Source organism: Canis aureus, chromosome 20 (assembly GCF_053574225.1).
Source record: "Canis aureus isolate CA01 chromosome 20, VMU_Caureus_v.1.0, whole genome shotgun sequence".
Lineage (NCBI taxonomy): Eukaryota > Metazoa > Chordata > Mammalia > Carnivora > Canidae > Canis > Canis aureus.
Window position 1 is genome coordinate 51,855,962 of NC_135630.1, and position 16,031 is coordinate 51,871,992.

General features: G+C 39.4%; 1 protein-coding gene across 2 annotated transcripts in view; it reads left to right on the plus strand.

Moving 5' to 3' along the window:
* The window catches only part of ARHGAP15 (Rho GTPase activating protein 15), a 608,201-nt gene that overhangs the window by 16,958 nt on the left and 575,212 nt on the right, over positions 1-16,031 (plus strand). For both annotated transcript variants that reach the window (XM_077861593.1, XM_077861594.1), the window contains one exon: positions 12,148-12,326. In XM_077861593.1, the coding sequence (XP_077717719.1) occupies positions 12,162-12,326 (165 nt within the window). In that variant the 5' untranslated portion in view covers positions 12,148-12,161. The remainder of the gene's footprint in view (positions 1-12,147; positions 12,327-16,031) is intronic.

The window sequence follows — 16,031 nt, forward strand, 5'->3', positions numbered from 1 at the left end:
TTTGGGTGCCTCTGGGATGCTGAAACTGTCAAGTTTCTTGGTTTAGTTGTGGTTACACGAGTGTGTTTAGTTTGTGACAATCCATTGTGCTTTATACACAAACATGGGCACACACACACACAGACACACAAACTATTTAAAATGCCTTTTATGCATACATAATTGAGTGAGAAGCTAATTTTTAAATGCATTAAAGGAAATATACGGAAATATTTTAATAGTGTTGTCACTGTCACAACGATGGACTATGACATTACTGTCCCATTTTCAGACATGTCCCTTTGGCACTGAAATCCAATCCAATCAACTCAGACTTTGAAGACATGAGCATTAGGGAAAGACTAATCGGATACAATAACAAATTTGCTAAATAAAACAAATGTCAGCCATATTTGACTACTGTCAATTACTGCCTCCTGTTAATTACTGTCAAACACTAATTATGCAATATGCAGCTTCCCCATATTTTAACCTGGACTGGCCAAGATAAGGAGAGAGGGATCTTGGTGTTCTGCAATCAATGTGTGATTAGATTTAATCAGCTTGATGAAAGGGCTTAGCAACTGAGTCCCATCCTTTAGGAAGGAAGTGCCATGGAACATGAAATCCCAGGGAACAAGCAATCGCAGGTTGAGATGTACTTTTTTGCACTTGGTGCTCTTCCAACAGAGATCAGAGAACCCAACCTGTCCCAGAGACTGTCTGAGACTGCTTGTTGTGTCAATGTTCCCTAATACTGTGGCTGCTAAGCAACTTGTTCTACAGCCAATGTTTTCTCCTTAAGTGACATTTCATCATCCAGTGCCCTATGATAGTCACCCTGTTTTCCCTTAATTGATACTTGTATGCAAGAGGCGGAAAATGGCTCAGCATTTCTTGCTAGATTAGGTCAAAACTGACAGAGGAAACAGAGGGAGGATTGCATTACTTATGCCCCTTATGGTTCTCCTGTGTATCTAAGGAGATTGCCGTTTCATAAAATTTCTTATGCTGCCTAAACATAATTACGATAGCACAGGCGTTTTGTTCCTATTTGCTTTTCAATTTTGTGCTACTTACCTGATCACCGGAGGGAAATTCAGAAGCGGTTCTACTAATCTTCACTTTATTTTTCTTCTATGCCCTTAGTCAGATATCATTGTTCCCTTCAAAATCTCTTTCTTAAATGCTTCATTTTGTCCTTCCTGTGAAGTCTTCACTGTTCTTTTTCATTTAACTGGTAACCAGAAGCATTAAACATGCACCTGGAGGTTCAAAATGAGGATTCTGACATTCTAGAGTGGTTTTCTTTTTCTTCCAGATTCACTTCTCAGGTTCCCTTGTCATAAGATCAGTGTTTACAAATAGAGGCTGTGATATTTATTCTGATTTGAGGTTAATAATTCTCTCTCCCGTGAGAATGCTACTGTTCCTCCATGGCCGGGGATCCATTTCTCTGGGAGTCTTCTCACCAAATCCTTTGGGGTGGGGGATCATGCCTTAAACAAATCATCAAAGTTTCCCGGGATCTATTAGAGAAACTCACATTCCTTACGAGAAATGGCAAGATTCTCTTCATCCAGCCCTAGCTGACTAGTTTTCCCACCTCCCATGTTCCATCATTTGTTTGGATGTTCACTTCTGTTTTTTCCTTGAATCTTGTGATCTCAGCCTGTACTGCCCCTGACATCCCTTCTCTGACTTTTGGATCTTAATTTATACAACATCAAGGTCAAATGTCACCTTCACCTTAAAATCGTCTTCAGTCCCATCCTCCATTGCACTCTTACCAGACTCCGTGGTAGGCAAGCATGCTTATGCCTGCCCCCCGGTTCTCAATCACTTTTTAGAAACTGCAGGAACTAGTTAAGTCTATTTTTCAAGGTAAAGGCTCAATAAATCCTTGAAATATATACCAGTTGCTTTGCTCCCAATAAGATGGAGACTAAGAGTCTAAGGTGCCCAGGGGATGAGAGATGGCAAGAAGATACAATGATCTAAGAAAAGATCAAGGTTGCCTGTCACACAATTTTGTCTGGGACTGATTCTGCTTAAAAAATATATTTTACTTGTCATTTTCACCATTTAGAATGCCCACGAGTAATGACAATAACTGTATTACAATCTATCCATGCAGCTGACTTGCCAGACTTTGCCAGTAAATGGAGGATATCACCCTGATTCCATGATTAAGTTAAGTTAAATAAATGCAAAGCCTTATTATCACATTTCCTATATATAACACCTGCCCAGTCAGAGACAATGTTACCCAATGGGGTGGCTATGGTCAAATTCCTTTACTGTGATGTTCTTTTCTCATTATATTTGACATTTTTGAAACCGAGTTTTATTGCACTCTCTCCGCTTATGGAAGTGGTCTGGGGAAATTAGACTTAATAGAGATGTAGAAGCCACAGGGAAAAAAGAAAAGGAAAGTGAACTGGAAGGAAACTGAAATTAAAATGTTATTTTAGCAAATGGCTGCTGTGGTGGAGACGACAAACAATTGCAATGTGAGTTAATTACTGACCTGTCAGCAAAGTGTAGCAGGAAGGTTTGTGCCACACATTACTGGAGCCACCGTGGCCACAAGTCATCTCCAGAGGGGAACAAACAGCCCGTGCTCTACCACAGATCAACAGAAGATCTTTCCAGGGCACAGAAATGAATTTCTCACACAAGTAATATTTGTCTGTGGAGTTTCCTTGAGCTCTACTTAGCAGACCTGGAGAACCAGCACTTCCCACACGTTCTGGGAAAGGAATGGAGTCATATGGCCACAGGGGGTTCCTGTGGGTTTAGAGGACTTGCAGCTTTGGGTAGTTGGGGTGACCAGACAGCTCACTTGCCACATAGCAAGAATGGAGGCTAACACCTGTGGAATGGGGATCCCCTGGGGTGCAGGCCCTGCTTGCCTCTGCGACAGTTCTCCTCACACCATCTTCAGTGGTGATCCATGTAGGGCAAGAAGGTCCTATTTGGAAAATAGTATCAAGCACTAGAGACATTTGAAAGTCAAGGGAGTCTTCCTCTATTGTCAAAACAAATAACCCTTCTAAATTCTAAGATGGTCATTAGGTGTAGTCATTTAATTTACAAGAAAGAAAAAAAAAAGCTTATTCTTATATGAAAAAAAAGGTATTCTTCATATTTTTAACAACTCAGATTACTCTCCAAGTATTGGCCTCAGAAGACATGAAAAGTATTGCATTTTCTTTCCGCCCCAAATTATCAGGCAATAATCATAGTTCATTGGACCTTTAGAAACACTGGCCAGGGGCCCCCCAGGTGGCTGCATCCATTAAGCATCTTCCTTCAGCTCAGGTCATGATCCCGGGGTCCTGGGACCAAGCCCGGCATGAAGCTCCCTGCTCCGTGGGGAGCCTGCTTCTCCCTCTCCCTCTGCCTGCTGCTCCTGCTGCTTGGGCTCCCTCTGTCTGTCAAATAAATTAAAAAATCTTAAGGGAAAGAAAAGAAACACTGGCCAGAGTGAGTTATACATTTTTTTTTTTAAGATAAGCAATAGACTTGATCAAAGACATTTTCCAATTGGTAACGCTCTGCTAGGTTATGCACACTGGCGTTAACTAGTTTCTATATTTGTTTCCCATTGATCTAGTCAATAAACACTTGTCAAGTCTCTATTGTTTTGTGAGGAAGCACAGGAAGATTTATAAACACTTAAACTGAACGAGGTACACGATGCATACCTGATATGGCTGCACAATGATCATCTCTTCTCCCAGGTCTCTGACTTCCCTTGGAATTCTTGTTACCTTATTTTTCCATACGTGGCTTCCAGCTGACTTGGCGGGGGGCGGGGGGAGGTCTATGACTAAGGCAAGGATGTTTGGGGATGCAAGACATGGGTTCTGCCCTGGAACTACTCTGAACAGGCAGTAGCACGATGGGAAGATGCCTGGGACACCTGAGCTTCTATTTTCTCTGCTCTGCAGCATGGAGGTGGTATCATAGTGCCTATTCCGTTTCTCCTAACCCAAATAATTCTCAATGCACTTTTATTTTTAATGCTGCTGATGGGAGAGAGATGTCAAAAATACACTTTCTAACTCAAAAGGGCAAGCTGCTGAGCCTTGGTGTAATTAACAGAGTGCAACAAAGAATTGACAGAGCAGCTATGAAATTTATGATTAGACGAATCATCCCATTCACTCCTAATCTGGGTGTTTGCAGTGTGAGTAGGAGAATCGGGCCCAGAGCACCGTTGAACTCAGTCTGTTTTGCAGGGCCAATTTGTGTGGCTCTTACAAAGTGCATTCTCATCACAGTTTCCTGTTTTTAAAGCAGTATTGAAAGTGGAACTAGTGCAATAGCACAAGCTCTTCTTGCTCTTTGTTTGGCACATATAAAATCAGGAAGTCTAGAGAAATTGTGAAGTCAGTCCTAAGTCATTTACACTTCAATTTCTAACGCAGGGATATTTATTTGGAGGGTTTTGTGAAATCAATGGATATTTTAGACACATGCAAAATGAACTAATTCTTCAATGTTTTCATTAGTCATTCACCACGGCTCCGTGTGCCTCCTGTAAGAATGTAAATGTATAAGACAACAGTGTTTTCTATAATAAATTTTGATAATAATGATGATTATGATCATCATAATGAGTAGATGATATGTTATAGAAGAACAAGGGGAATACTGAAACAGCATCTAGATCACATGAAACTTAATATAACTTATAGTTAACGAAATGTTTGATGTCACTAAGTTGAATATCAGTAAGCATAGACAAATATTATTGATTTTACAATCTGCTCTGAAATATAGAAAGTTGAGGGTCAATGAGAAGAAAACAGGGGTGGAACAACAGAATGGCTTCAAACGCCTGCGAATGTTCCTGGAATAATAACACGGAAAGACTCACAAATTGCAGGTCTTCATTGCCTTTCTGACTGGTACATCATGAAATCGATGCACGTGTTCCTGGAAGCACATTCATACTCTGATGCTGGGAGCCAAGTCATGCTGGACCCAGGGGTGTGAGGGTTTGACTCTAGCTTGGGCAAGCTTCACGATGGAGTTTGTTCCCCCAGGAGATTGTCCATAAACACTCAGAAATAAGACCACTGTGGTGGGGCCATCACATCACACAACTGGAGAGGGTGCTCTTTACTAGAATGCGATGCTAATGTCCTGTCTCCAGTGCTGCTTCCCCCTAAATTCACTTAAGATCCTTTGCATGGAGTAGACTGACCATGGATCTTCTGCTGGAAGGCATTTCTCCCATGTAGTCAGAAGGGTTTCCAGTCTGAGATTCAGGTACATCCTTCCCTGAGAGTTAAGGGGAAGTCGGACCAATCATTTATGCCATTATGTGAATTAGTTTAAGTATTTCCCCCTCATCTGCATGCTAGTGATTCACTGAGAGGATGGATGTTTAGAGGAGATAGGTAAGGACGAATGGACGGTGGAATTTCAGAAATGCTGACTCTGTAGATGAGATGGGACCTTAGGAGGTGCTGCAGCGGGAGGCTTTGGCAGCCAAAATATGGGAAGGATCCCAAGGTGTCTGGCAGAGGAACAAAAGAGCATCAGGATGTAGGCAAGGAGAAAAGGAGAAGTTGAAAGAGGGTAAAGATAAAGGGCTGTGAGTGGAATCCAAATAGAACTTGAAAAATTTGGCCTAGAACAGCCTTATCCACTATGTAGGAGGCTCCTGACAGGACGGATGGAAGGAAATCATCTCTGAGCCCTCAAGTGCAACAGTTCAAAGTTGCACAGCCCTTAGTACAGCTGTCATTTCAGCCCATCAGATTTCCTTCCTCCTCTAGCCTCTCTCCTTCCTCTTACACATCCCTGGGTCGGTTGGCAGGGGCGGGGGTTCCTGCCCACCTGCATCTTGTACTCAATTCATCTCTATAGCACATCTGTGTATTACGCCAAGGAAACCTCTTGTCCTTCATGGCTCCCTCAGAGCATCTAGAACACCAGCCCCTTAGCACTGGCTGGGTTAGAAGGAAGGGGTTCTCAGGCCATCCTTCAGCCCCACGAGGGAGGCTAGCGAGATGACAGCTACACCCACACTGGGGCTAAATGCGGTTTTCTTCACAAAAGCCATCTTTTCTCTTTCCCTTGAACTTTCTTGGTACTACATTTTCCCTTCATGGCACATTTCCATATCCACATTATAATCTTACAGTTATTTGCATATTTTTGCATTGCCAAGCCCTTTGTCTGAAATGCCTAACCTAGTATCTACTGATCTTCTTTTGCAGACTTTCTCTCTCTCCATCCCCCAGTGGTTTGATCCCACTGCTCCTTTCCCCATCTGGACACAACTCTATTCTCCTTTACTTGTTGATTTGTTTCTCTATCACCCTCACCAACCTGTAAGGCACTTGATATTATGTTGATATTATTATATATATTATAATATTATTTATATTATGATATTATGATATGATATTATTATGATATTAAAAATAATGATAAATAAAAAAAGAGACTCTCCAGCCTCTGACACAGTGCACACCACTTAGGAGACTCTCCATAAATGTTAAATGGATCATTTATTTTCTGCTGCTGGAAATCTTTAAGAGGAGTGTTTGTGTCATATTCAGTATTCTTCTCAGAGCAATATAGTGCTCTGTGAGGTTAGAAGCTGTCAAATATTACAAATACAAGAACAATTGTGAAATAATATGGAGTGAATGCCGTTGCAGAACACAAAATACCAGGGAAACTGAATGAAGAGAAAAACTAGAGTGCCTTGGGGTATCAACAAAACGTGAAGGGGGGGGTCAGATGGGATGGGAAGTAATGGCTAGAGAAGAGAAAGTGTGAGAAGAAAGAAATCACCTTAATACCACAGTAGAGGAGAAGTCAGCCTAACAATAAAAGCCTAACAGCCTTTTTTCATCTGAAAGAAGAAAGATTCTGAAGGTCTTTTCTGCAGCTTGTCCCCAAGAAAATAGATGGGGAAGCCAGATGAGAGACCTTTTAGGTAATGCAGCCTTTTTGACAGTAACTCATCACTAGGCAAATAACGAGTTGACTGTAAAATCATTACAAGAATGCAAATGTTGGTTTGACATTGAAATTTGTGCAGACTCTGAGGAAGAAACATGTCCTAAAAATGGCACATGGGAAGGCTATGTAAATACAATGGCTTCATGCTCTTGATCAGAAGATAATGGCTTTAGCCTAAGTGATTTCCCTCACCAACATGACAAACACTACCAGCTTTTGAGTTTGAATCTAATGAGTAACATGAAAGATCAAGGCTTAAATGTACAGAGAAGAGAACGCAGATTTTTCTAAAGCATTCCTATGTTTAATCATAGATTCCCCTCAAGGCCTACCCAAATTCTTTGGGAATCAAGTGATACCAAAGCATTTACCTTGTTGGTTATCTGCCTAAAATGATTGAGCTTTGTAAATCTGCAGTAATACTTTTTGAGCTCCCAGACTTTGAGTGCATCAGTATCAGAAGTAAAAAGCACCCTACAGATCATAGCAATCCTCTTGGCTGACCCTGTCCCCTCACTAACAATTTTTTTTCTCCAATGATGAAACAGAGGTCTGTAGACTTGTACGAGACCACAAAGGTGATCAGTACAGACGTTGCTGTCACTACAGGTCATCATGGCCCCTTTTTATGCAACCAGTCTAATTACCATGAATCCAAGGCCATTATTACAGTGATAATCCTTCAATTTTCATTCCTTCATTTATCCTAACTTTATTCACTAAAACATGCCCTGAAAAATCTCATGCTTTAATTTTTAACTGTTTTAAAAAATTTGAGTATAGTTGGCACAAAATGTTACATTAGTTTCAGGTGTACGACACAGTGATTTGTCAAGGTAATATATTATACTATGACCACCACAAATATACCTACCGTCTGTCATGAAACGACTCTATCACAATATCATTGGCCATATTCCTTCCCTGTGTCTTTTATTCCTGTGACTTATTCATTCCATAATTGGAAGGCCGTATCTTCTATTCTCCTTCACCTATTTGGCCCATCTCCCCACCCTCATTCCCTCTGGCACCCATCAGTTTGTTGTCTGTATTTATAGGTCTGATTCTGCTTTTTGTTGTTGTTTATCCGTTCGTGTTTTGTTTTTTAGACTCTATGTGTGAGTAAAACCATACAGTATTTGTCTCAGTTTGACTTCTTCCACTTAGCATAATACCCTCTAGGCCTATCCATGTTGTCGCAAGTGTCACGATCTCAGCCTTTTTGGCTGCATAATATTCCATTGCGTATTTATACTACAACTTCCTTATCTATTCACAGATCAATAGACACAATTTGCTTCCATATCTTGGCAATTATCAATAACACTTCAGTAAACATAAGGGTGTATATATCTTTGCAAATTAGTGTTTTTGCTTTCTTTGGATAAATACCCAGTAGTACAATTACTGGATCATATGGTTTCTATTTTTAATTATTTGAACAAATCCCATGCTGTTTTCACAGTGGCTCTACCAGTGTATGTTCCCACCAACAGTGCCCAAGGGTTCCTTTTTCTCTATTTGCTCACCAACATTTACTACCTCTTGTGCTTTGACTTTAGCCATTCTGACAGGTGTGAGGTTATGGTCTCATTATGGCTTGGATTTGTATTTCCCAGATGATTGGTGATGTCGAGTTTCTTTTCATGTGTTTATTGGCCATCTTTATGACTTTTTTTTGAAAAATGTTTATTCAGATCCTGTGCCCATTTTAAAATTAGATTGTTTGGCGTTTTGTTGTTTGTTTTTTGTTTTTGTTTTTTTGGTTTTTTTTTTTGGTGTTGAGTTGTTCTTTATACATTTTGGATACTAACCCTTTATCAAACATGTCATTGGCAAATATCTTCTCCCATTCAGTAGGTTGCCTTCTTGTTTTGCTGATGGTTTCTTTCGCTATGCAAAGGCTTTTTATTTTGATGTAGCCTCAATAGTTTATTTTGCTTTTGTTTCCCCTGCCTGAAGAGACAATCTATTAAAATGCTGCTACAGTCAGTGTCGGAGAAATTGCTGCCTGTATACTCTTTTAGGATTTTTATGGCTTCAGGTCTCACATTTAGGACTTTAATCCATTTTCAGTTTATTTTTGTATATGGTGTTAGAAAGCAGGCCAGAAAAAAAAAAAAAAAAAAAGAAAGAAAGAAAGAAAGAAAGAAAGAAAGAAAGAAAGAAAGAAAGAAAGAAAGAAAGCAGGCCAGTTTTATTCTTTTACATGGAGCTGTCCAGTTTTCCCAGCATCTTTTTTTTTCCAGCATTATTAATTTAAGAAACTATCCTTTCCACATTGTATATTCTTGCCTCCTTTTTCATAGATTTGTTGACCATACAAAAGAGGGCTTATTTCTAGGCTCTCTACCCTGTTCTATTGATTTATGTATCTATTTTTGTGCCAGTATCATACTGTTTTGATTACTACAGCTTTGTAGTACATTTTGAAATCTGGAATTGTAATACCTTCAGCTTTGTTTTTCTTTCTCAAGATTGGTTTGGCTATTCAGGGTCTTTCATGGTTCCATACAAATTTTAGTATAATTTATTCTAGAAAAACTCTGGTTTTATTAGTAGCATCTTCATAAATATCAAAGATTCACAGATTTGCTTTGTTATTGTGTAATACTTTATGATTGGCTATGAAAAATTAATAGCTGTAATAATAAATAATACACAGAATAAACCCAAAATTTATTATTCCTATATTGGAATATATAGAAAATGCATTTACTTTTTTTTAATAGTCATCTATACAATACTCTATATCTTATTCAAGTTAGATGTAGAGATAAGATTTCCTATGTCTATATTAGTGAGCAATTTGATACATTTTAAAATCTTTCTGATCAAAACAGCCGTTATTTATTCCCATGGAATAGTGGAGATGAGATTTTCATTTTTTATTACTTCAAATTTTTATTTCAGATCTTTTTTTAAAAGATTTTATTAATTTATTCATGAGAGAAACAGAGAGAGAGAGACAGAGATACAGGCAGAGAAGCAGGCCTCCCACAAGGAGTCTGATGCAGAACTCAATCCCGGGATTCCAGGATCACGCCCTGAGCCGAAGGCAGACGCTCAACCACTGAGCCACTCAGGCATCCCTTTATTTCAAATCTTATTGAAACAGCTCTTTTATTCTCAACTAGATGAGTTTTCATAATATATCACTGATGTAGAAATATAAAAATGAAAATATGAACAAGATAAAGAATTAAGAAACTTAAGTCAGTTTAATTAATTTAGTTAACAAATTTATTTTTAAAACAATTTTCCTGTAAATATCTTTATGAAGTATAACTGAAATACAATAGTGCAGGTACTTATACAATTTGATCATTTTTAATATAAGCATGCAATTGTTAAACCATTACCACAATCAAGCCAACAAACATATCCATCACCTCCAAAACCTTCCTTGTAGTCACCATAATCCATTTTTTCCCTTCCTTCATCATTAGTCAATCACCAATCAGCTTTCTGTAATTAGGTGTTAGTTTGGATTTTCTAAAATAGTATATAAATGAAATCATAAGTACTCCATAGGTACTTTTTAAAAAATATCCTGGCTTCTTTCACTCAGCCATTTGCAATTCATCCATATGGCTGCACGCATCAATAGTCCATTCTTTTTACTGTTGAGTTATATTTCACACTATAGATTAACTAGAATGTGTCTATTCACCTGTATGGGTCTTTTTTTGGGGAACAAAATACATGCCCTCCACTTTTTCTGTCCATTATTCCTGACAGAATATTATTAGTCTCTCTGATCTTTATTTTTCACTTCTAGAAAAGTATGAGTTTAATGTCTATCTTATGGGTATTTTGCAAGAATTAAATCACTAAGTGCATTGCTTGGCACATAGTAAATGCTCAACAAATATCAACTTCTTTTCTAAGTCATCACTCAATTGCCTCACTGGTATCAATTATGAGGTAGCACTCTGCCTCCTATTAAAATGTTTTCATTCTCTTCTATTTTAGCTTTCACTTAGCTTGAACATTGCCTTGATGCTAGCTAACCCCATTGTCCAACAGATGGAGGGATACCAATACAGTTCGCTCCCTAAAATATAATCCTTCTTTTATATTCTTTCTTTTATATTGTATTCTTTATAATATTATCTTGGCTTCTGTAACTGATGACAGTTTTTTCTGATATTGGGCACATGTGCCCAGGCTAGCTATGGAATGTCCACAGGTGAGACAGGGAGGCAATCAGGCTAGAAGGGGGTCTGTGTCCAGAAGCTTAGAAGCTATCTTTGCATTGCAAATGTTCTCTTTTAAATGAGATGATATGCTCATTGGAGGGGCTTGTGGAGAGGGACTATGATTTGGGGAAGCAACCAAAGCCTTCCTAGTCCACCTGCGAATGCTGCCACAGCTTAGTTCTCTTCACTTGCTTTTCCGAATTATCATTTCCTTACTGCCGCTCCTTTAACATGTGCCTGTCCTGAATTTTCCTGCCTAAATCAGACTTCTCCCATTAAGGTAAATATAAATAAATAAATGGCTTCTTCATATTCTTTATAAACACTATGTCCAACTAAGCTACTGAATCCAGTCCTGTTGGCAGACGACAGCGGACAAAGGACCTTTCGTTTCCCTCCGTGGGTATTATGAATGGGGGTAGGGACTAGGACTGAGCACCACGCAAAGAAGGCCAGGCCAACGTATTTGATAGCCAATGGGACCAGCTCAGTTTGCTCTAAAGCCAGTTCTACTCACTTAAATATGACCTTATCCACTTAGGTTTTTGGTCACCAAAAAACGCTGCAGGTGGTAGCATGCAGAACTGGGGTGGGATGGGGTAGGTAAAAGATCAGCGACACTGTGAATGAAAACAGCATATACCCTAAAGATGCTTAGTTGGCAACATCATTTCTACACAAGGAAGACCAAACTATTGCCATTAGGAATTCCTGAATGGCATTAGGAATGACACAAGTGTGGGTGTGCTGCCTATGAACTTTGAAGTCCTCTGGCGGGTATAGCACTATCAACACACAGGGGCCCCAGGTGACAAAAACAACTGTTTTCGTTGTTACAAGCAATTAATTTGTTACCTTCTCCACTATTCAGGGATCGTTTCATTTTTGTACCTTAGTAAGTAACCTGCACCCCACGAAGTTTTTCTTGGAAAAGATATATTTAGAGTAACATAATGCTTTTATATCCTACCAGGATAACGCTATAATATGCAGAAATCTACAAATTCTGATACTTCTGTGGAAACACTGAATTCCACCCGTCAAGGCACCGGAGCTGTGCAAATGAGAATCAAAAATGCCAACAGCCACCACGACAGGCTGAGCCAAAGTAAATCCATGATCCTCACCGACGTTGGGAAGGTCATTGAACCCGTAAGTCAAATACCTCAAAACCCCAATGTTCCCTGACACAGACTTTTGTTAAAAAAGAAAAACCAAATCAGCTTTGTTTTATTTGTTTTCCTAATGTGCACGAGAAAACTGTTTTTTTTTTGTAATGCATTTTATCTTGCCTACTTATAGTCATAATAATATCCCCAATTGCCAGAGAAGAGCTGGGCTTAATCCAGAGTGATAAAGTGGATTTGGAGCTAGACTGAAGAGCACCTTTGACTCATTTTAAGGGCCTCCACTATCATGCTTCAGTGTTATAAAAATAATGAGGTTATGCTAGCATGTGGTGTTTGTACTTCCAAATACAGTACATCACTTTGAAAAGCCAGAGGCTAAAATTAGCTAAGAATGAACTGAAGGGGAAAAAAAAAATCTTCAAAAAAAAAAAAAAGTGAAAATCTCTTTCTTAAAATCTCCCGACAATATATAATATTGGAATTACGATCTGATTTGGAATGAGCTTAAATGGTGCGGCGATGGAAGGTTTGGAGAGGAAGCCATTCTGTCTCGATAATGTGTCATTAGGAAGATCTGAAATAAAATAGTTAGAGATGAACTCTACTGCCAATTGTGTCCCTGCCCCTGCACGCATCCTGAGCCACTAAACACACTGATTGCGATGAGTCTCCTCTGGTTAATTTTCTTCCATAATGGTGGTAACTTGCAGCTGAGGCCATAGGATGTTGCAAAATTATTTATGCAATGTTAGCCAGTCTTTTGGACACCAGATCTATTTTGTTTGTCACAGTGAGAGCAAGAGCGGGAAATAGGTTAGCTAGGGACAGGCTGTGCGTCCCAGTCACCCTGCAGAAACGTGTGAGCTATTAATTGAGTGTTCTGTTAATATCGTAGGGGCCTATGAAATATTCAGCTCCCTAACTGAGTTATTAAATGAGATAAACTTGCTGAGTAGCACGTTACCGATTATATCTATTCTCTGTTTTCCCTGGAATTTCAAGTGCGAAATGAAGCCACCAGCATCTCAAGAGTCTGAGGGATGCGTGGCTTTAATCACTCTTTCTCCAGGTATCATAGGCAAATTGAGCAGGAGAGGAAGCCAGGGATTATACTGCGGGCTTGGGAGCTACCTCTTGAGATAAGGTCCCCAGAGCTGTGCTGTTCTTTCTTTACTCCCTCGCTTAAAAGTATTGTCTGCTGGGAGGCACAACGCTGCCAGCCTGCCTTTGCTTTTAAACCAGCTAAAATGCTCCTCAACTATGAACTTGAGACAGTGGTTAGAGTAAATTACTGGAATCTCTATAATGTATTATCAGTAAGAACTGTACCTTTGAAAAAGTTTAAAAGTTAAGTATATTTAATGATGCCTAACATATTTTATTGGCTGTGTTTAACAAAAGGCACTATGCCGCAGTTGTTTTTGACAAGCATGAAAACATCACAGCATGAGACTGCAAAAGGAATTATGGAGAGAAATTACAAGTGATCCATCTCTCAATGAATTATCCACCTCAATAGCCCGCAGAACTCAGCTACCAATTAACACCTACTTTATTACATGTTGGGATGTACTTAATAACTTTCATGTGTTTATGCACTATTACCTTGACTGATGCCTCTTGTACAATTAGGCATAATTGGCATATCAATATGCAAAAGTTAAAAGGATTAACCCTCTTAAAACTAATGAGCATTTCTGTATCCAGCTGCTAAATGAGACAAAATTAGCATTTTTCACTTTTGGGCAGGATTTTATCATGCAGTTTCTCATTGTTGATATTACCTTGTTACATAACTTTAGTTTGGGGGGTTATATGCTGGACTGCTAGAGAAGAGTTTTCCAAAGTTAAATTAGCTATAATTATCCCAAGCTTTTGTTTCCGCATTCTTAGCCTGGGCAATATGTATTCCTCGATAAGGAACAAAAATAAAAGTTACTTTTGGTTATGTGTGCTCAGTGCATAATTATATAAAAGGGGTATTTTAGTGAGGATATGTCATTTCACCGAGAAAACTTGGCTCAGAGATACTGTATTGAAAGCTTGCCATGGCACTAATTTTCTTTCTGTCTCGGTTCTTTTCATCTCTTTTCTCCATGCACAATTTTCTGACTAGATACTGACAGAATGTAAAGTATTTTGGCATATTTATTCAAACAAGCCTGTTAAAGATATCTGCTCAAGCTAAACTAAGAACTTGATTTTTCAGAAGTTGGAGGTTGGGGTGAGGTCAAGGGGGGTAGATCTTGAGCTTGGGAGAAGTGGGAGGAGATGTATTCTAAAAATGTGCGCACGTGTCCCGTGCAGCATGGTTTGTCGTAACAGAGACACTCGCATCTAATCTCTACAGCGAAAAAGTTAGGACTACTTAGAGACGTATATATCTATATGTTATGCATCGTATTTAATATACACGGCACATACACGCTACGTGTTCCCCAGCCTAACGATTATGCAAATCTAATACGGACTTATTGGAGTCTTTATAACACAAGAATCTGATATTACATTCACAACGATTTAACTTATTACAGAAAACGATCAGAGGTTCCAGGGTCAAATCAATTGTATAATTTTGTCATTAATTCATAAAATCCTCTTTATTATCGTGTTCAATTACAAATACGTTTAGTAAGTAGGACTCTGTGAACTCGGAACACCGTGTGAAATCCTCCTGGATGTCAGAAGAGCCCATATCCTTGGGATCCTAAAGAGAGGAGCAGCTTGAAATACCAATATAGACATTTATTCGGCCCTGTGCTAGGCAAACACAGGTGAATTTGCTTATCATATTGAAGCTTTCATTCCCGAAATGGGGCAGGGAGGCATTTCTGTAAAACAGGTATTAATCCTCCATCAGTATGTCACTGGCGGTGTGCCTCACTTTCTTTAAACACCAAATAATCATCATTATGTAGTTAGTAAGATCAACGTCCTTTCCAAATTTAAAAAGGCCACTTCGCTACCTGGCAGGTGTTGGAGAGGTGGGAAGTTTGGACCCTGGAGGACGTGGTTCGCAGGACATTGCATCTCTGTGAGAGAGATCTGGAGACCCCCGCTTGGTGGGGACGGAAGGCTCTTTGGTCTCAGTGATTTGCTGGCTCATCCCGAGCACCAGAGTGAGACCTCTTGAAGGTGGACTGCTTCTTTGCCCGAATGTGCTAAACACAGAAGCAGACGGCCTAGTGAGCGTGAATGGGGGGCAAGTGAAGTGGGCCTCTCCAAGGGCCGAAAGGCTAATGCGCAATCCAGCAAATAGCTACTGCAAAAGGTTTAATGTGGCTTTGATGTTATTTATAAGAGGGAAGCTCCGGCCTACTAGACAGTTTAGAATAGATATTAATGAAGAGTTTAAATAGCCCAAATCAGGAAAATTGCAGACATCGGATTTGCAGACAGGAGCGGTTTCGACATTTAATGCTGGTGTCTTCAGCAGCCACATGTATGAATATTCACCATTTCCATCTTGCAAACTCCACAGAAGTGCAATACTTTATTCATGGCCCTCGTGGACAGGGAAACATCTTTTTTACTACTGTCAGGATAAGGACTTGGGTCGAGCCATTCCTAAATGCGAACGGACAAGACTTCTGGGGCTGCCATTAACAGGCTGTGCATGTTCGTTTTTTTTTTTTTTTCTTTTTTAATATATCATAAAGAAAAAAGAGGAAACAACTTTCTTTTGTTTCTTACTTCTGTGATTATAGGATACTTGCCAAAGTTGTGG